The sequence below is a fragment of the Mustela putorius genome, unplaced genomic scaffold, assembly GCF_011764305.1.
Source record: "Mustela putorius furo isolate JIRA1106 unplaced genomic scaffold, ASM1176430v1.1 tig00000577_pilon_pilon_pilon, whole genome shotgun sequence".
Classification (NCBI taxonomy): domain Eukaryota; kingdom Metazoa; phylum Chordata; class Mammalia; order Carnivora; family Mustelidae; genus Mustela; species Mustela putorius.
Window position 1 is genome coordinate 3,015,769 of NW_025421421.1, and position 21,789 is coordinate 3,037,557.

Below are 21,789 nucleotides of genomic sequence, written 5' to 3' on the forward strand. Positions count from 1 at the left end.
GTCTAGCACTTTCCAAACTGACTGTGCTGCGAGTTAATGAGGGAGCTGTTTAGAAACACAGATAACCAAGATTTCACGTCCACTTTCCTGGATCTGAAGCTTTACTAACAATACATACATTACTGATAATTAGAAAGCGAACCCTGAGAGCTTCAGTTGCTCAACCGTGTAAAGATCACTTATGTGGATTATCCTCTAAATTTGAGAGTCAGACTCAATAATTCTAAGTAACTTTCAGGCCAGGAGGGCCATGATTCTATATACTTTCAGAGTATTTGCATAGCTCCAAATTGGTAGTAAATTACATATTACATATTACATAACAATTATGTATATTACACAAATTACATATTACGTAACAATTACATTATATTATTAGGGTCATATAAAGGGTTAGGGAAAGGCTGGAAATTCGCCTGTACCTGCTTGCGTGTATGAATACCTTCAACTGCATCTGGTATTGGGGGAAAAGCAATGGCACATTCCATTCCTATCTTGTCTCGTTTTGACGAAATCCACCCTTTCAGCCATTTGCCTTAAGGGTAGAACTCTGTTTAGGTTATTATTTCTGCATCCATAACCTCTGTACCCACAATGCCTAGCACCTAGTACATACTCATTGTAGTAGATGCTCAATAAATGTTTATCCAAGGGTGACAGAGGGAGACTTGCAGGCAAGTGGTATGAATGAACGAGAAGGTGTAAAAATGCTGGCCTTTATTTCTAGTCAACTGGTGGACCTAGTGAGCTACATTTATCTTTACCTTGACACTTAGTACAAAAGCAGCAAAATTACAGTTTATACAGATAAAGGAATGACTATCGTCGTCATGTTCTTATTCAATTAGACCTGATTCTCATCTCTAAAATAACATAATTGTAATTGAAAGTAAAAATAAGTATATGTGTGTGTGTGTGTGCATGTGTGTGTGTGTGTATGTGTGTGTGTATATATATATATATATATATATATATATATATATATAAGACAACCAACCAACAGGGAACTGGAAAGTGTAACTAAGAAAATCATAGCAATTATGTGGTGGAAACAGCTCAAAAAATGTTTGCCTTGGGGGATCAAAAGCTTATTTCTGGCATTTGCAGGCTACAGAAGTTAATTTCCCTATGTACCTCTTTATAAAATAGATCTTTTCTTGCCTTTAAAGATTCATATTTTGTATATCTCCCTGAACCACGCAGATTATGAAGATAGAGTATTGTTTGCATCTCTATGGCTTTGTTTTTTTAAAAATTATTTAAGCACCAAGAAATGAAACATTATAATTAGTATTTTAAATGTTATTCCCACTATGTGGTAACAGGATGGTATGTCTCTAAAACATCCTCCAGGGGCCTAGAAATGAAAGGAAATACATTTCCTATGAAGAGAAAGATTTGTAAATAAAGCAAAATGACTAAGAACTGTGGCCTGCCCCTGCCTCATAACAGTCTCTGAAGAGATTCTGGCTGCTCCCACCCCAGCCCCTCACTAGCCTGCCTTGCCCTGCTGCCCCCCAAGATCAACTTTTTTATATTTGGTTAGTATTCTTATGTCAAAAACAGTGAGGAAGCGCCTGAGTGGCTCAGTCAGTGAAGCCTCTGCCTTAGCTCAGGTCATGATCCCAGGGTCCTGGCATCGTGTCCTGCATTGGGCTCCCTGCTCTGTGGGAAGCCTGCTTCTCCTTTCCCTGTCCTCCTGTTTGTGTTCTTTCTCTTGCTGTGTCTCTCTCTGTCAAATAAATAAGTGAAATCTTGGGAAAAAAAAAAGAAAAGTGAAAATATTAGAAGCAAAGGGGACAGTGAGTACTAATCAGAGAGTACCTTGGATAACAGCTTTTAAGTATATTTTATTTTATTTGTCAGAGAGAGAGAGAGAGAGCATAAGCAAGGGGAGAGGCAGGCAGAAGGAGAAGCAGACTCCCCACTGAGTGGGAAGCCCAATGTGGAAGTTGATCCCAGGACCCTGAGATCATGACGTGAACCACCCAGGGGTCTCCAGATTTTAAGTATATTTTAATTGGATAATTTTAAATCTATCATTTTCAATGCAACTGTAAGACTTTCTTGGCACAATGTCGGTACCTACTCAACTATTTGAGTCTACCCCCTTCTTGTTAGGAGGGGCATGTAAGAAGTGGATGGGTTGGTTAGAAGGATGTGAGGAACCAGGTCCTTATTACAAATTCTGTTATAAATTGGTCCTCTAAATTTATATCTCCTAGGCCTGAGTGATGTAAATAGAACAGAATGGCTCATGAGCTACATCTGGTAGAGCATTGCCCCAAACCAGCATCTGTGTCCTTCAGATTACTAGCATATCTTGTGTTTAGGGGGAGATAACTGGTGTGAGTGAGAATCATTTTTTTTGCATGAAAGAATGTCTTAGGGCACCTGGGTGGCTCAGTGGGTTAAGCCTCTGCCTTCGGCTCAGGTCATGATCTTAGGGTCCTGGGATCAAGCCCTGCATGGGGTGGTCTCTGCTCAGCAGGAAGCCTGCTTCCCTCTCTTGCTCTGCCTGCCTCTCTGCCTACTTGTGATGTCTCTCTCTCTGTGTCAAATAAATAAACAAATTCTTAAAAGAAAGAAAGAACGTCTTCTAGGCCATCAAAGAACTCCCACAGGGTGACACTCAAGGATATCACACTCTGTTGTCCTAGGTCTCATTCCACACATTACTGGTTTTCTCAAAAAACCAATTGCTCAATATTGAAGATAGAGATTTTGTTATATATAATTTTAATATTTTGAAGATGTAGGTTTCCTATCAGTAGCTACCTCCCCAGTCCACACTCCATAGATGCTCTTCCTAAATTCTTACAACTTTCATCAATCAGTGTTCTTGATCCTAACTGAATAGAGAGATTGCCCTGAGCAGCCTTTGAAAATGAGGATGCCTCAACTCCATCCTGCCATGGTTTTATTTCAGCCATCTGACCACTCACCCCATTGGGAGAGTCACCTAACAAAACAAAGCAACTCTGATATATGGCCAGTTTTGAGAAAACTCATCTTTACCCTTAATAAGATTTCATACTTTGGAAAATTGAAATTGCTGATTCATGAAGACGGAGTCTCATATGGAGCTGAGTCCTTTGATTCTTACCTCCACCTCTTTCCATTTTTCTCGTTCTCCAGTTCCTATCTTCTGTCCCACTTCTTACTCCTCCTTGCTGCTTTAGTAATCCCACGTTTTTAGTCATTACCACAACATTTAGTCATGTCTACCAAGATTCAATGCCCTGTGACTACCTCAACATCCAGCTGGCATTCCAAGGATCTGTTGTAGGGGGGAATACAGGTTTTGGTTAGGAACTTCAGACTGGACATACTCCAAGATAAATGAACTAATCCATGGTCTTTCATCTAATACAGAAACACATCTAAGATTACACAGGCTTTAGCAGCCACTTCCGAGTCATTTCTCATCCCTCTCCTTCCCCTGCTCACACACAGGTGACAGTCCAGGTGCTGAAATCGCTGTTCCAAAATGGATCTGTCATTATTTGCCTGTTTCTATGGCCTGCCAGAAATTAGGCTATGAGGGTGGACTCTGAGTGGTAACTCCGTTTCCACAGATGCCCCCCATGTTCTTATTCTGCAGCATAAATCAGGACAGGTCTTCCCTACCTGAGGAAGAGTCCAATCTCCACACGTGCCTTTAAGAACATCCCTGTAGTGCCTCAGGTTCTTCTGTCTCAGCTCCTGCTACATCCCCCAAGTAATCGACTTTGAGATCCTAGAGATAGTTCTATTTTGTTCCTTCTGTTCCTTCTGTTGACTCCAGCATGGACTATCCCTTCCCATTCTGAGTCTGTCGACATTTCTCTCAAGTTTCAAGGTTTTGATCCAAATGATGCCTTTTTTCTTTCATTTGTTAACACACAGCTCAAATGTGACTTTTAAGTAAAGCCGTTATTTTTCCTAGCAAGTCTGAATTAATGGTTCCATGCACCATCCTCTATACATCCAGCTAGCAGCTTCTACCTGGCACATAATTTACCGTGTCCTGCATGACGTTTAGCTCACATGCGTCTGTCTACCCTGCTGACCTGAAAATTCCTCCAGGACAGGGACTCTTAATGATACCTAACCACCAGTGCTGGGGCACAATCCCTTCCTTGTGGTAGGGCTTCACCAAATAGCCATGGAATTGATTCCCACCATGGTCTCTCAGTCAGTATACAAAATCTCTCATACTAGAAATGAATTCTGTTTGGAATTCCCATAGATAAAGTGTTGCCCCCCCCCCCCAGCCCTCTCCTAACTCCACAGCCTCAGTGAGGCCATGCCTTTCCTGCTCTTCAGACAGAAGACACTCAACACTGGCACATTTCTCTTAGTCAGGCTGAGTCAGAGGTCCCTGAACAGAACAGCTGGAAATGACTTTAAAAATGTTTCTTGTTCCCAGGCTCATTTGATAAAGAATTTGAGTGAACACGCTGATAAAATGATCGGTCCCAAATCACAAAGTTTGTAAGTGACAAAGGTGATACTGAATCTAAGTTATAAGTGATAGACTCTGGACCCGGACGAGCTACGTCTTCTTCTGCCCCTTTGTGCCCTGATGTGACTCTGGACAAATAGCTTAGTCTTCTATACTCAGGTTTTTTACTCTTTAGAAAGGTGATAAATATAGTACCAGCTTCACAAAGGTGTTCTGAGTTCTATAAGCTACCAACATATGTGCACTTTGCAAATGCACTGTATATAAATGTTACCTAGTTATTAGTATTATTGAACTATTCTCATGGATTATATAAAACACTTAGGATTATTAATAGCCTTTACCACCTTATTTGTGTATATCCTTATGTTGTCATGTGTATTATACTCTGAGGAGGACACATAAACACAATATATAAAAGGATATACTGAAATTCTTTTTTTTATGATTTCCAGCATTATAAACAAAATCAGGATAAACCCATGTGGTGTTCTAATGCCTTCTGACAATTTATTTTATGTAAAATAATGAGAGTATTCTCTGCGGTATATGTGTGCATGAGTGTTTTTGGGCTTGTGATATTATGACTCAAGTTTGAGGGAGGGTTCAGTTTATGTTAAAGTCTTGGTGGAGTTCAGTATTTCAGCAAATCTCAGATAACAATTTGATGGGCAAACCATGCAAAATTGTAAGCATATTTTCATATTCATAGACAATTTTCATTTATTTTTGATGTTTGAAATAGTTTAATTTTACCGAAGACCATACAATTTCTTACCCAAACCTACTTGCGTGAGAATGAAAACAAATACCTAAAATTGCATGGGTTCCTCATGTTGAAGCTGAGACTCTGTTATACCATCTGAATTCTGTATATGTGGAGGGCACTCCCCATATGTGAGAAAGCACCACCTTCCCCATACTTGCAGGTTGGAAACCAGAGGTAGTCCTGGCACAGTCTCACTTCCTCCCTCCTCTCTATCAGTTACCAAGTCCTACTGATTTCCCCTTAGCCACCAACCAAATGTATCTACTCCAGCCTCTTCCCTCCACTATCCTTCTCCACAAGCTGCCATCAGCTCTTGCAGGGACCTTCCAGCACCCTCCTCTGGGCTCCGGGTATATCTCCTCTCCCTGGCGTCTCCACGTAGCCCCCACAGGACTCCTGTGAATAGGAGAGCAAAGCAGTAACTGTGGTGCTGACACCTTCAGGGATTTTCCGCAGCTGTCAGAATAAAGCCCAGTCACTATCCTGCGTGACCACTCTGCTGATGACTCTCCAGTTTCCGTCTTGCCAACCATCTTTCTCTGGCTCTTTAATGCGTCCACTTCTATTCACATGCTTTTCATCATTAAGATCTCAATTTACATGTCACCTCCTCAAAAAAGCCTTCCTGGACTCCTTTCCTGCATTATACTCCCTCTGTTATCCCAGAGCAGCCTGATTCTTCCTTCATAGCGTATTTCCAAATTTATTACAATTTTATGATCCATTTCTCCTATTAGGTAATAAGCTCAAGCAAGCTCCCATGATGTGTAGACTTTGTCAGTGTCTCCTTTTTGTCTCTTGTTTCACTGCTGTTTGTATACAACATCAGGCAGGGCACCTGGTCCATAGAAAACCTTCTATACTTCCTAGCTTGATTATCCAGAAGACTCTCTCCAGCAAATGCTCTTGAGACACTAAACAGTCTGACTGAAAACATGTCTTGAGAAAGCACTTGCATTTTTTGGAGAAGCAAAAGTGAATAATTAACACATGTATTTGAAAGTCATTCACTGTGTTGGAAGAAGTGCCTAGGATTGTGCTAATCATAAGGAATAAAGAAACTACTAACATTTAATTTCTGACCTTCGGTAATCACTAGTGTTGTGGGGAAGAGAGAGGCACACAATATTTTTGTTTTTTCATGATGATAAATATGGCTTGTATCATCTGGTTAAATACTACAGAAATTTTTAACATCTCAATTGCTCTTAATATCTTAATATCTTAATATTTTGGGTAGAGTAAGTTTTCCCATTTGATAAACTTGGGGAAAATATTATTGATATCAACACGTGATCACAGACATCTGCATTTTGAACTTGCATAGCTAAAAAATAGTTCTCGCATTTGACTTTTGTGTTATTTTTCGATCGCCATCCCCCTTTCCTGATACACTTAGAAACCCAGTTTTTCAAAGAAAATGTATTTGTAAAAGATGTTACGTTTGTTTGCTTTCATGTTTATATAGCATGTTTTGGGTGCCCACAGTGAAAGCTGTTGATGGTCAGTTTTAATAATGGATGCTTAAATGCTTGCATTTTTGTAAAGCTTTTAATTGTGTATGATTGCTTTTAATATTATCTATGTGGTAGGTTTTTAATTTTGACAATATTCTTTCTCATCATTACAGTTCTAGATATTGCCAGTTTACTAGATAATTGGCTTGAAATTTAGAAACTAGAAGAAACAAAAATGTGTAATGTATTTTATTTATTTTTTCTTTTCTGTGTATCACCAAAGTTGTTTGCCTTTTTCAGCTACTGTTTCAGGAAAAAAACAAAACAAAACAAAACCTGTTTCCCTTTCAACTCCCTTTTATAGTAAATTATGTTAAAATGTCAAAGCGTAGTCGTTTGAGTAAAAGAAAAATGCTTGCATATTGAGATGTTTCACAGACAGGGAATCTTAGAAAAAATCCACTATTCCAAATAGAGCAGTAGGGATTTCTTGGAAGCCTAGTAAACTTGATCATTCAGTTTGGCAAATAAAACAAGTGAAAACACCAACTAGAAAGCCCTAATATACGTGCATATTACAAGCATATGTTGTATAAGTATATTCTTAGACAAATTATAATTTAATGTGTATAGATTTTAAAGTACACAATGCTAAACTAGAGGCCTGAAAAACATGATGAAGAAAACCCAGTGCTAACCCTTGAAAAGTATATATATACGCATATGTGTGTGTGTGTGTGTGTGTGTATAGTAAGAGATGACCCTTATTCACAGTGAAGTAATCTGAAAATATCACAAATCATTCTTGATTTTTTAAAATTACATGGAACAGACTAAGAATACAATGAGAGTTCATTAAACATGAGTGGGGAGGGGAGGATGGTCTGGTAGGGCTTGAATAGCCAGGAAGGTGTTATTGCTGGTGAGAACTCCATGAACCTAGCAGGATGATTAGTGCTCAGACAGGCAAGGTTACTGGAGGTGGACGTGTAACAGCCAAAGGCATGGGATATCATGAGGCATTAAGGATACCACTCTGAATGCGGTTGGAGATGGGAGGAACCGAATGGTAAGAGATTTGCCTTTCTTTTACTAAGTCAAGTAGGCCTTGGTTTCTTCTTCCAAGCCCCTGTCATTACAGGCATTTCTGGACCTTCTCATGTCTTCTTATCCTTCCCTACTAGTACATTTATTAAAGATACTTTTCTTTCCTGTCTGCTCTTCTAGAACACAAGCTGACAAACAGAAACTATGCTGTCCGTATCTTCTGCACTTTAGAACGTGGCGTCTGGCACAGATTAAGGTCTGAATAAATAGATCAGTTTACTTATCAGTTAAAGGCAAATCTCACATACCAGAGTAATTCAGATTAGGAATTGTAGACAATGTAAGATTTCTTGAAGAAGTATTTAAGACTAGGTCTTTCAGAAGATGAGTTAAGGTCTAGGCTGTGGCATTTGCTGGATGCCGACTTGGAGGAACTCTTTCTAGGAGTCAGCGAGGGTAGAAGCTGAGCATGAGAGAGCACAGCAGCTTGAAAGCATTCAAGTTCCGGTTACAATCTCAGAGTCTGAGTAATGAGACTCAAGCCCTCTAGAGGATTATGAAGTTACCACAGAAAAGGAACTAGCTCTCCTAATTCTCGGGCAATATTGTTGCTGTTTTGTTCTTTAGCTTTTCATCAGGCAGAAGAATGCCTAAACGAGAAATCCATCTCCAGTAACAATACTTTGGTCCATAAAAACTAATTATTAATGTATTGTTAATGAATTATACACCTGAAAGATCCCTTTGCTAAACACCTACTCTACTGAGGTCGCTGCCATCTTGGATTAGTCTAAGACATGCTGAACAGAAGAGGGGTGACCATTAGTCCTGGAAGCTTTTTTAACCTCAAAGCATCACCAACTCCCATTAAGGCTTTAGAGAGCACAATGTGGACATGACTAATTTACGCATTGCCCAGTTTGCTTGATCAGCAGAAGTGGTCTTAGGTTCAGACTGACTGTCAACCCTGAGAACCAATAGGCCTCTTGTAGGACCAAGTTTATTTAGCTTCAAGTGAGGATACAGGACAGATAACAATATAACTTTTATGGCGATAACACAGTGGAAGTCTTATGACCTCTAAATACAACATCTAATGCCTCCTAATTAATCTGCACTTGAGATATATAATCCCCTTAATACATACGTCGGAGACATTTTTCTAAAATTTTTGGTATAGCAACTTCTGTAGTACCTAGTGCATAAAAGGAGACTTACCCAAACACTGGCAAACACCAGAATATCTTTTACCTGGTAAAGAATTGGCATTTCCTCTGCAAAATACATTCCCAGCCGTACCTTTTCCTAATTAAGTTATCTGATGCTTCTTTAATATTTTAAAGATTATTTCTTTTCTTCATCTTCTGTTACACATTTTTATAAGTGCTGATAGAGACATTCAGTGGTGTATGTAAGTTTTTCAAACATAAATTAAACTCGTCCTCTAACAAATCGGTCCACATGGTTGTTACCTGGCTGGTGAGTTTTAGGTTGCCTTCCAAAATAATCTTTCTATCCAAGAGATCAATATCCACTCAAGCTTCATTTTTATCAACTATATAAGTGATCCAAAAATCCTTTATTATATCACACAGCTGAGGCCAAGAGATTAAATGTTTAACACAACACCGTTCAATTAATAATGCCATGTTATTATGTCAGCTTTCCTAACAAAACCAGGTTATTCTCATATATCATACATTTTCCATTACCCGAGTAGGCATCAGAGACTTATCTTTCAGGCTACTCTGGGTTTCATCTGCTTTAACATCAAAACCATATGCCATCCCCTATGTATAAATTTTTAGTGACACAAGCTTCTGGGCATAATTTTAATGCAATGGGCATTTGTCTCTCAGGAGGCAACATAGTATTGACCCCTAATCTGTCCAAACCTACCCAAAGTTACCAGGGAGAACTACATTTCCAAGCAATCCCAGGTTGGCTGTATACCTTGACTTCTTGCAAAAGCCAAAGATAGTGGCCTTCCTCTAGCTTTAGCCGTGATTCAATATCACATATGAGAGGCGCAATTGACAGGGTTATACTCTCGTTCTGAAATTCTCCCTCAGAAGGTGTCCTCACAGAAGATATCCTTCCTTGAAATCTTATTCCCATTCTATATTCCACATTTTCACCTTATTTCCCTTTTATGACTATTCTTAGCAAAGACTCATGCTTCCAAAGTGGGATTTTTCTGGGTCACCTGAGTGACTCAGTTGGTTAACCATCTGCCTTCAGCTCAGGTCATGATCCCAGGGTCCTGGGATCGAGCCCCACCCTATGGTGGGAGAGGGGGAGTCCTTGCTCAGTGGGTAGCCTGCTTCTCCCTCTTCTTCTGGCTGCCACTCTGCCTACTTGTGCTCTCTCTTTCTGACAAATAAAAAAATCTTAAAAAAAAAAAAGTGGGATTTACTGATTATACTCCACTTTTCTTCCATAAGGCTGGTGTGCTTCCTTGGTTTCCAGAACTTTCCCTTCTGTCCATTCCTTGGGAAAAGGGGTAGGTTTAATGGTTTTGTTTTGTTTTATCTTTGTTTTTGTTTTTGTTTTTTTGAGATTTTTATCGAGAGAGAGAGCATACACAAGTGAAGGGGCAGAAGAAGAGGGAGAAGCAGACTCCCCATAGAGCAGGGACCCCAATGTTAGCCTTGATCCCAGGACCCTGGGATCATGACCCAAGCCAAAAGCAGGCACTGAACTGATGGAGCCACCCAGACATCCCTGAAGGAGTAGTTTTAAAAAGACGTCATGGAGTAGCACAGAGCTGATAGTCAATTACCTGAGAAGAGAGCAGGACATAAAGATTTAAAAGAGAGAGATAGAAAACTTGTTTATAAGATAAAGTGAAGACCTAAAGTTCGGAATGTGTATTGGAAGGGAGAAAGGAAAGAGAAAAATGGATCAAATCACAAAACAAGGAGTGAACAATGACAGGGGTTCTAGTCAACCTGAATAGTATCCCGTCGATGCAATAGAAAAGCAAAATGGATAAAGATCCTATATGTAGCTGAAATTTTCTGTGTCATTCCTGAGAGCATTATTGAGTGAAATTTACATGTCCTAATACACATTCATCGTCGTGCACATTTCTGTGATTATTTTAGTAACAGTTGAGTAACAATTACCACAATCTAGGTCCAAACATCATTCTCACCCAGGACGGTTCCTTAGGGAACTAGGAACCTTTCCTCTAGGAAACCAGTTCTGCTTTTTTGTCCCTAAAATGGGCCTTTTGTAAAAATTTTTGAAAATTTGGAAATGTGCAACATGTTGGCTTTTCTTTTGTCCTGGCTCCTTTCACTCAGCATGACTCAGGACTACTGTATTTAGCAGCAGAAGTAGCATGACTGTGTTTAGCCATCTAAGCAGTAGCATGACTCAGTCCTATATGTTTCTTTGACTTACTCAATAGTATTCATTTTATAAAAACAGCATGTTTTGTTTATCTGTTCACTGATAGACATTTGAACTATTTCCAGTTCTGGAGAACATTAATAATGTAGCTAGGGATTCTCTGTATGCCTTTCGATGGACAGATACTGTGTATTTCTATTGGGTGTATCTGTAGACACCCAGGAGTAGAATTGCTGAGTCATATGAGATGTGTGTCCTTAACCTTTTCAAGAAACTGCCAAACTCCTTTCTAACACGTTTGTACACTTTACTTGTCCACACCATCCCTGATGAGTACTATTGTCAGTTTCTTTATCAAGCCCATTATAGCAAGTATATTTCCATATTTCATTGTGATTTTAACAGGCATTTCCCCAAAGACTAGTGATTTTGAGATCTTTTCATGTGCTTGTTAGCAATCTTTCCATCTTTGATAAAAGGTCCATTCAAATCTTCTGCTCATTTTTTATATTTGTAGTGTGTCTTCTTAGTATTGACTTGTAATTCCTCTTTGTAAATTGTAAATGCAAGTCTGTTATCAGTCATATGATTAGCAGTTATTTTCTCATAATCTGTTTTGTTTATCATATTCTTTAATAGTGGTTTTGGGAGAACAAAACCTTTGAATCTTGATAAAGTTCAATTTATCTTTTTTTCTTTCTGTGTATAATGCTTTTGATGTCATATTTAAGAAACTCTTACCAACGTAAGTTCATGAAGATGTTCTCTTGTATTATCTATACAAGACTCATAGTTTTAGGTTTTACATTGTATGGGTGATCCACTTTAAATGTTATAAGATAAATGTCTCAACTAATTTCTATTTTCAGTTTTTTACCTTTTGCACAGAAATCTGTAATTGTCCCAGCAGCTTTTATTGTAGAAATTATATTTTCCCCATTGAATTACCTTGGTACCTTTGCTGAAAGTCAGTTAACCATAAATGGAAAAGGTTAGTTTTAGACTTCTGTTCCTTTCATGTATAGTTTACTTTATGCCAAAACTACATTGCATTGATTACTGCAGATCAATTGTATATTTTGAAATCAGATAGTGTAAGTCTTGTAAAATTATTTTTCTCTTCTAAAATTGCTGTGGCTATTCTAGGTCCCTTATATTTCCATATAAATTTTGGGATTAACCTGAAAAATTCTACTAAAAAAGTTTAATAAGGATCTTGGTAGAAGATATATTGAATTTACAAATCATATAATTTGTGGAGAATTTCTATCTTAATAGTATTGCATTGTTCAATCCATGAACATGGACTGTCTTTCTAACATGCTTTTAGATTTATCCCAACAATGCTGTACGTTTTGGTTTGTATATTTTGCCCCAATTTTGCTAAATTTATTCCTAGTTATTTTGTCATTTTTTAAGCTGTGGGTGGAAATATTTTTATTTTTGGTTTCTTCACCACTAATATAGGAATATACAGCAAATTTTGTTTCACCTTGGCAATCACTAGCTAGTTTTTATAGTTTCTCAAAGACTACTTAGGATTTTCTACATAGAAAACTGTATCTTCTTCAAATAAGTACACTTTTACTTCATCTTACCAACCCGATGCCTTTTATTGTTGTTGTTGTTCTTTTATGTACTTTGTTGTGCTGTATTGAAAATCCAGTACACTGTAAACTAGAAGTGCTGAGAGAATCCTTTTCCTGTTCTTGATCGGATGGAAAGGCACTCAATCCTCACTGTTAAGTATAATGCTAGCTGTTGGTGGCTCTGTAGATGGTTTTTCAGGTTAAAGAATTTTTCCTCTATTTCTAGTTTGTTGAATCTCTCTCTTTTTTTCCCCCATAAATAGACATTCAGTTTTATCAACTGATTTTTCTGTGTTTAATGAGATCATCATGTGGCTCTATCCTTTACATAATATGATGTATCATGTAAAGTGATTGGCTGTCTTCACATTCAATTTGAAGGACGGTTTCACCAGATATATTATCCCTGGTCAATAGGTGGTCATTTATATCCCAGTACTTCAGAATATGTCATTCCTATTTCTACTGGCCTCTGTTGCTTGTAATAAGAAGTCGGCTGTGAATGATACATCATTTCCTTTTATGAAATGAGCATTTTTGCTGCTCTCAACATATTATTTGTCTTTCAGCAATTTGGCTGAAAATTGTTCATCACCTACCCTGATAGCTGATCACCTGGCCTGCCTTTTGTGAAAATCCTGTTAAGTTGGTTTAACGAGCCCTTGATATTTTCTCCTAATAATTTTCCATCCACTCTCCTCATTGGCTATAAATCCTCAGCTGTCTTTACTGCACTTGGAGCTGAATTGAGCCCCCCTCTCCTTCCTATTATGTTAGTCCTGACTCCTATCACAAAGGCCCTAAACAATACTTTCCTTTCCAGTTTAGCAAATATCAGGACATTTTTTTCTTTGACAGTATCTATATTTATTTTTTAATCATATTAAAAATTATAAAATTACATTTTTAAATTATCTGTTTGTTTTAATGCTATACTGTAGTACCTCTGGATTTTGATATTGACTCTGAGGACTTTTTTTTAAAATAATATATCTAGAATTTATTCACTGAACCTATTTCTCTTAAGTGTGTGGTTCCTAATGTCTCTGCATGATTTTTGCTGTGATTCTTCATTTCTGTGTGGCTTCATGTCACCCAGTGATTTCCACAAACACCTAAGCCCATAAGGCTTCTTGCTGCCTTTGCCCATTGACATGAACACGGGTTGGGTGAGCCCCAGAAGTTCAGGCAGGGCCCAGGATTTCCTGTCAGCATGGACATTCTCCAGGTCTCCTCTGTGCATATGAGTGGTTTCAGAGATGTGCAGAGAGCCCACCCAGCCCTTCCTTCAGGCCCTCTGTTTCTTTTTCTGGTGAATTTCTGGCTTGTTGGCAATTGAGCCCACAACTTTATAACTCATATTGGCTGAGCCAAGATGGTTCTCATTCAGTTCTCACTGTGTTTGATTCTTTTATTAACACCACACCAAACTCACTCTGTCCTCTCTTAAAGCAAGCCTCCTGCTTGTCGTGGCCGGCCCTACTGTTCTAACATGTGTCCAGTGCACTTGAGGGGCTAAGTAATCCACATCAGAAGGCCACTGACTCCTGCTTTTCTTATCCTTCTGCAACAACAGTTTTTAATGAATGATTTCTCTCAGCTTGTCCACTTCAGCGGATTCTTAGAGCCCTAAATGGTGCTATACAACATTTTGCTTAGATTTTTAAAAATTAATTTATTTATTTGAGAGAGAGAGAGAGAGAGAGAGAGAGAGAGCATGCACCAGGGGAGGGGCAGAGAGAGAGGGAGAGAGAAAAGCTCAAGCAGACCCCATGCTGAGTGCAGAGTTAATGACATGGGGCTGGATCTCAGGACCTCAATAATCTTACCCTGATGTAATCAAAAGTCCAGTTCTCAACTGATGGAGCCATCCAGGTGCCCCACATTTTGCTTAGAGTTTTACTTTTGGGGAAAAGAATTATCCAGCCTCCTCACATCACCAGAACCAAAAGTCTTACCTCCTTGGTGCCCCTCTTTGCCAATTTCAAAGCATGGTTTCAGTCAGGAGTAGAGATGAGGCCACATGTATAATATAAAGGAAGGGAAAGAATTTTGAAAATAGGGATTCCTATGACAAATTGAAGGGTAACCAATGAATGAAATAAAATAAAGTCACTGTATTAACAGGAATAATCTTTTTTTCTTTTTACTGAAATAATTTAAGTGAATATTTTCATGAATCAATTATAAGTCATGAATTATAGTTTATTTTTATCAAAGAGATTTCCATGTCTTTATATCACTATTATGTGAATGTGTTCATTTTATAAGACCCTAAATTTCATATTAAGCATCCCTTCTGTGTCTAATAAAAATTATAGGACAACAGGTATGTTAGGACTGAATCTTTGTTCTGTTGAATTAAAATATCAAAGGAAGTACTGTCTTAAGAGAATTACAAAATCATTCAGCAAAAAGTAGTCCTGCAAGTTACTGCACAAGGCTTCAATAACTGTGCTTCTGATATTTTCACAAATAGACTGAGAAAGAAACAGAAAAAAAAAAAAAACCTACATGAAATGCAAAATACCAAATGAAAAGAGTTGGCATAATGTACTAGGAAATAGAAGTGAATGTCTGAAAGCACAATGCAGGCTTTCCTGATTTAGCTAAAAATCAAAATAAGCAAGCCTCAGACACTATTCTTGGAAAGTTCTGGAAAGTGCAGAGTGTCTTCTCAGTGATCCTTCCTGAGGAATCATAAACACAGCATGTTGTTCACCCTTTCTACCCTCTAGGTGAACTTAGAATACAAAGAAACGCCTGTTAATAGATGATCTCCTTCGTAATAGAAAACGGACTGAAACAAATATTCAGATGCTGAGGTTTCTAGAACAAAACACTTTGTATTATGCATGATATAGTGAAAGGCTGTGGTCTAGCTGGTCACCTGTGAGTGGCATGGGATGCCGTGAAGCTCATTCTCCATTACTTGATTGAGGTTTACGCTGTGGACCAAAACTTCCCTTTCTTCAAATGTATTTTGCTATCTAAGTCAGGTGTAAAATGTTTCAATCCATTTTTTGGAGACAAGCACAGTTCTATTGTAATTTTATTATAAATAAGAACCATTAAATGAATTCACTGCTATTTTCTGAAACCTTCTTAGCTAAAATTATGGCACTCTCTCTAGCATTTCCTGCTCAAAAACAAAGGGAGAAAAAAAGAGTGCAGAGACTACTAATTATAAAAATACCAAATACCAATAAATTCAGCATTCAGTTGTTGCATGCTGAGCCTCAAAGGTGTTGTCATAGCCCTGGAAGCCCTTCATGATGTCTCTGCTTGTTGCTCAACTTCCTGTGCTACTCTCCCCAGACTGTCACATTCTGCATCCCCAAGAACCTTTTCCATTCCCCTGTCCTCAGGGTCCTCACACATGCCCTTCCCTTCTCCATTATCTGTGTGTAATCCATTGTCTTCGATCTGCCACCTATCTTTCACTCCCAGCTTGAGGGTGACCTAGACCAGAGGACTTTTTTTTTTTTTTTTTTTTTTTTTTTTAAGATTTTATTTGACAGAGAAAAAGAAAGCACAAGCAGGGGAGCAGCAGAGGGAGAGGGAGAAGCAGGCTCCCTCTGAGCAAGGATCCTGATGTAAGATTCGATCCCAGGACCCTGGGATCATGACCAGAACTGAAGGCAGATTCTTAACCTTAAATGAACCACCCAGATGCCCCGACCAGAGGTCTCTCATTGTTGCTTATGTTCATTTTCAGTAGTGCCTGCCACATCATGTCAGTATAGATTTCCTTGTTATTAATAATATTCCTCCTCCAATGGCACATTCAAAAAAAAAAAAAAAGAAGGAGAAGAAGAAGAAAAGGAAGAAGAACTTGGACAAGGAAGAAGAAGAAGAGAGGAGAGCAAAGGGAGCCCACTTTTTATTTACCAACTTGAACTTAACCCTCAGGTCCTAGGACCATCCCAGGGACCACGGTAGGCTTTCACTAATTATTTAGAAATAAATGTTTTTCTCCAGATTATTATTTTCCCTAACCAAGTTTAGAAATTAATTCTGTTATTATGATTATCAGCAAGTGGTCTTAGTTGGCTCACTTGTGTAACTCTTATGGAAAGGATACTGAATTTTCCAGATTTTCCTGAACTCAGATTTACATATATTCACATGTCATCAATCCAGAGCTCAGTTTGCAAATTGAACTACATTTTAAAAAGACCTAAACGTGAGTATTCATGACATTACTTTGTACTAAATATCACCAAACTTATACATGTGGCTCTATTTTTTTGTCTGCCTGGTTTGAAGAGTTAACATGAATAATAAAGAGAATGAGAAAGATAGTCTAAGAAATATATATATATTTTAAACTTAATTTATTAATTTAGAAAATTGCTTTGTTTAAACAAATAAAGCAATATATATATTTCCCTATAATATAGGGAAATATATATACTTGCTATTTATCTGTGTATATATTTTTTATTACTTGTTAAGCAACTAATCATGATTTATAAACAAGAGTATCTTTACCACTTCCATAGCATGATCTTTGGCCATTGTAATGAAAAACCGTACACTGAATCAAGGATGATTTCATGTATTAATGACCACGTGGTACCATACACCAAAGCCTCAAAGTATAGGACCCCTAGAAAAATAAATACTCATAAAGCAAGACAAGGGGATTCATTATTCATAACTCTTTCCCTATAATATTTGGGATTCTAATATTAAAAGAGACATAATTTCAAATTAAACTAGCTTTAAAAAAATTAGCTTATTTTTGGTTCATATATCAGAAAAGGTTGGTGATGAATTTGTCTCCAGCATACATGGAAACAGTATCATCAATGATAGTCACCCCATTCCTGGCACTGTCTTCTTCTCATGGTCCTCAGTCCTGGAAAGACCCAATGCAGGCATAAGAAGAGCAAATGTCAGATAGAAATTGACTTGTCTCAGGTAATTAAGAGCCACTCTTTCCCATGCTCATAGGAGTCACCCTGACTATACCTATAAACTTGGATAACTTGTCAGTTTTTAAACCAAAGAGTCCAGACCTGAATCTCACTCCCATTGCTGGAGCTAAGACCAGCTGTGAAGGGGATAAGCATCTCTCTGAGGAACACGAGAGGCTCTTACTAGAAGCCAAGCCCAGGATACCTGTGGCTTGACATGCTTAGTCAAGGTCAACTTAGCGGTCATTCATATAAAAATACCAAATGAACAGTTGATTATAGTTTGAGTATGATGAGTCTTTCTGTATGAACTATGCCTTTTATTGAATTCTTGCTTCATTTATGAGACTCCAATCGAGGTGTTTTGTTTTGTTTGTTTGTTTGTTTATTTTTCCATTTATGATCAAACCTTCTTTACATTTGTCCTTTAAGGAAAGCCATTGTTTTTCAATTTCTCAGACACAGGAAAGAGATAGAGGAGAGAAATAAGCCATAGCCAGATCTAGACGTGTCATATTTATTTATTCATTTTTATTTTTATTTATTGTGAGAGCAAGGGATTGCTGAGGATGTCTGGAACATGTGCATATGGGAATGGCGAGAGGAAGGAATTGTGGGAGGGTGAGATTAAATTCCGTGAAGAGGGCTGTAGTACGCAGCAGAAAATATATACAGATGCATGGCTTAGAGTATCTTACCATTTATGTATCATAACACTTCAAGAAAATGATTACAAATTGTAGGTTTTATTCTACTGTCTAGTAAATTATAGGCAACACACTGGCCTTTCCATGAACACCAAGTGCTCCTCTCTCCTCCTTGATTCAGGAGGCAGACATTCCCTGTGCTTTGGGAACAATTTCACATGCCTTCATCTCAGACACCATTGGTCACAGTCATTGGTCCTAACTGAATGAAATCCCCACCAGAGTTTAGTTTCCAAGTCTCTCACAAGGGACATTACCATTTTTTCTGGATATCCAGCCAATGTCTCTGTTCCCTTTTCGAATCTTGGACCACCAGTAATTCCTTCACCATAGTTTTATTTGTACGTGTAGGGACTCAGTTATGTTGATTTTCTGCCCGCCATGTCCCAATTTAGTACTAAGACTGTAAAATAATGCAAAGCTATTTAAAATCACATAAGCAAGGAACTGATTTTTGGCTTATTTGTTAAACTGTCTACCTGCTGTTGGTTTCTGTGGAGCTAGTGGTATTCCTGAGTCTATTAGCTCATCTGAAGTTGGCTGCCTGTGCAGACCGGGGACTGTTTTTCTCACCTGTGCTTTGCAGTGCTCTCTGGTATTTATAGAACATCCCAGATGGGTGCCTTCCTCAATTTAATTATTATCCGGCTTATCCTCCCTTCCAATATCATTCATGAAAATGTTAAATAAGGCCAGCCATAATACCTACATCCCCAAAGCATGTTCCTCAACAGTTCTCAACTTGATGCGTTGCCATTTATCATTAAATTCCTTTAGCCAATTTAAGTCCCAGGAAGAATGTTAATATTGAATCCAATTTGAGCTAAATTTTAATTAAGATTTCCTGAGACATTATGTTAAGTGATTTACTATAATCAAAATTGATATCTCCTCTGCTACCCCTGCTCCCAATTTTCTAATTTTACCCACATGCAAAAGAGAATTGGGTTGCTCTGTCTTGACTCGTTCTCCATAAATAGACATCATTCATCGGTTCTGTTTCTGCAAATAGTTTCCTTCTCTTTTGCCTTTAGGACCATTCTGTCATCCTCCTATAAGTCCCAGAATCATCTTATGAAATGCATTTCCTTCTGGCAACCACATCTGTCGACCCGTGAATACCTAATCTCAGCTAACTGAATGCCAATCTCTCAAATTTCCTTCTTTCCTCTCAATTATTTTTGTAGCTACTATTTCTCTGCACATTATTATTCTGAATGCAATGGATGCTAAACATAGAAACAGTGTGCACAGTATATCCCCTTAAGGGTGATGGTGTATGTTTCTCAGGATGGTGAGCATAAGCATCTGAATGGGTCATTAATTAACATGGCACTCTTGAAATTGAATTCAAGTTTCAAGGTAAATGGGCATACTTGCATTTGATCTAAGAAGGTGTGTCGAGAGTATCCAGGGGCCACCCAAAGGCATCTGTAAATGATAAAGAATGGTTACCTTATAGAAGTGAAATTTAGGGGTTAGAAATACATATGAAAATGTTAGTAAATAAGAAAACTTTTTTTCTGTAGGTTTACATATTAAATTTATATATTTTAGTTATTCAACAGGAAGCTTTTAACTGTTTTCCCTTTATGTGTAAACTTACATGAGGCCACCTTTCTTATCTGCATATATCACTTTTGGAATGAGGGAAATAGAAAGTTCTGTGACTGTAGGGGGGCACGTTGGTGGCTCAGTAGGTTGTGTCTGCCTTTGGCTCAGGTCAAGATCCCAGGGTCCTGGGTTTGAGTCCCGCGTCAGGTTCCCTGCTCAGCAGGGAGTCTGCTTGTCCGCTCCCTCTTCCCCGCCCCCTGCTTATGTGTTCCCGCTTTTCCTCTCTCTCTCTCTGTCAATCTCTCTCAAATAAATAAATAAATAAATAAATAAATAAATGCCTTAAAAAAAAAGAAAGAAAATTCTGTGAATGTCTGAAAAATGCATATTATAAGATTTCCCACTAGCATCTACATTCCCCAGGGATAAATTTATATTTATCAGCCAGTTAAAGAACTTTATTTAACCCATTAAATCATTCTTAACTTAATTTTGCTTTATTGAATTAATAATGGTCATTCTGTTGTCACATATAATGACCCAAATATAGTTTTAGCTATTGAATACAAGTTGCTTCAAAAGGACTATAAAGACCTGCAAATTAGCCTCAAAAATGTTCATGTGGTATTATCAAGGGCCTCTGAATTCATTCCATTTTCTCAAAAAAAATATATATATATGTATGTATGTATATATGTATGCATATATATGTATTTCTTATGCTTCACAGTCTAATTTTTTAGTAAGGTATCCTACAACTGGAGATGCATTTGTTTGATTTTGGAAAGGCAAAACCCTAGGTCCTTTCCATCTTTTACAAGTCAGTGTGAACAAGATCATAAAGATCTTTTTTCCTAAAGCTAAGCAGAAATTAAAAGGATACAAGGATGAGAGACTCTCTGAGAGACCAAAGGAAACCATTATGGATGTAAAAGACAAGAGCAGAAGGAAGGATGACAGTAATAAAGACAAACTTCACCCACTAAGTTTTTTCTAGTCTTGGTAGGCAATAATAAGTGTTTATGTGTCCAGAACAGAAGGGTAAGGTAGAGGGGAAAAAATTAACTTTCCCATAGTGATATTCAATCTGCTGTTAGAGCTTTCCTCTTCTTTCCTTTAGTAAATTAAAATAAAGACAGTCTTCAAGATACAAAATTTTATCACTTTCTTAAGAAAAGGAAAAAAAAAAATCCTTCCTGCTGGGATTTCTACTGAGTCAGAGCACCTGTAACTATGCTTCAAGAGAAGAGCAAATGTATAGAGATCTTTCTTCTCCTCTATTTTGTCTTTGGAAGCAGGGATACTGGGGTAGAAAGCTGAGCCCCAGGAGAACCGATGATGTGGTTTTCTGTTCCAGCTCACAGCCGTAGATGCAGATGAAGGATCCAACGGGGAGATCACGTACGAAATCCTGATGGGCGCTCAGGGAGACTTCGTCATCAACCACACCACAGGACTCATCACCATTGCCCCGGGGGTGGCGCTGACCGTGGGGCGCACCTATGCCCTCACGGTCCAGGCTGCGGATAATGCACCTCCTGCGGAAAGAAGGTAAGGCAGCATGCAGTCACTGCAGCTTCTCCGAGCTCCCAGTTAACCGTGCCCTGTACACTGAGGAAGTGCAGCAAATGTTTTTTTATTCTGTACACGTCTAAATTAGACCAGAAAATTCTAGGGGCCAGATTCTAAGAAACTGTACGTTCTTTCTTGGCTTAAGTTGTAGGGAAAGGACAATAAAGATTAAAACACAAAATAAGCAACTCTGATTTCACAGATGTAAGGGATACAGATCTCTGTACGTAGGGGGGAACTGGGAGATAGCAGAAGCAGGTTGCCAACTGATTGGTGAAAAGCAAGGTTGTTGACAGTGAGAAGTCACAGACATAGCAGTGACCTGAAATGTCTTGTGTTTGAAGCCACCTCCCAATGTCCAGGTAATA

General features: G+C 38.2%; 1 protein-coding gene across 1 annotated transcript in view; it reads left to right on the forward strand.

The window, feature by feature from the left end:
* The window catches only part of PCDH15 (protocadherin related 15), a 731,887-nt gene that overhangs the window by 361,454 nt on the left and 348,644 nt on the right, over positions 1–21,789 (forward strand). The window contains exon 14 of the mRNA XM_045081472.1: positions 21,207–21,400. Coding sequence (XP_044937407.1) covers positions 21,207–21,400 — 194 coding nt within the window. The remainder of the gene's footprint in view (positions 1–21,206; positions 21,401–21,789) is intronic.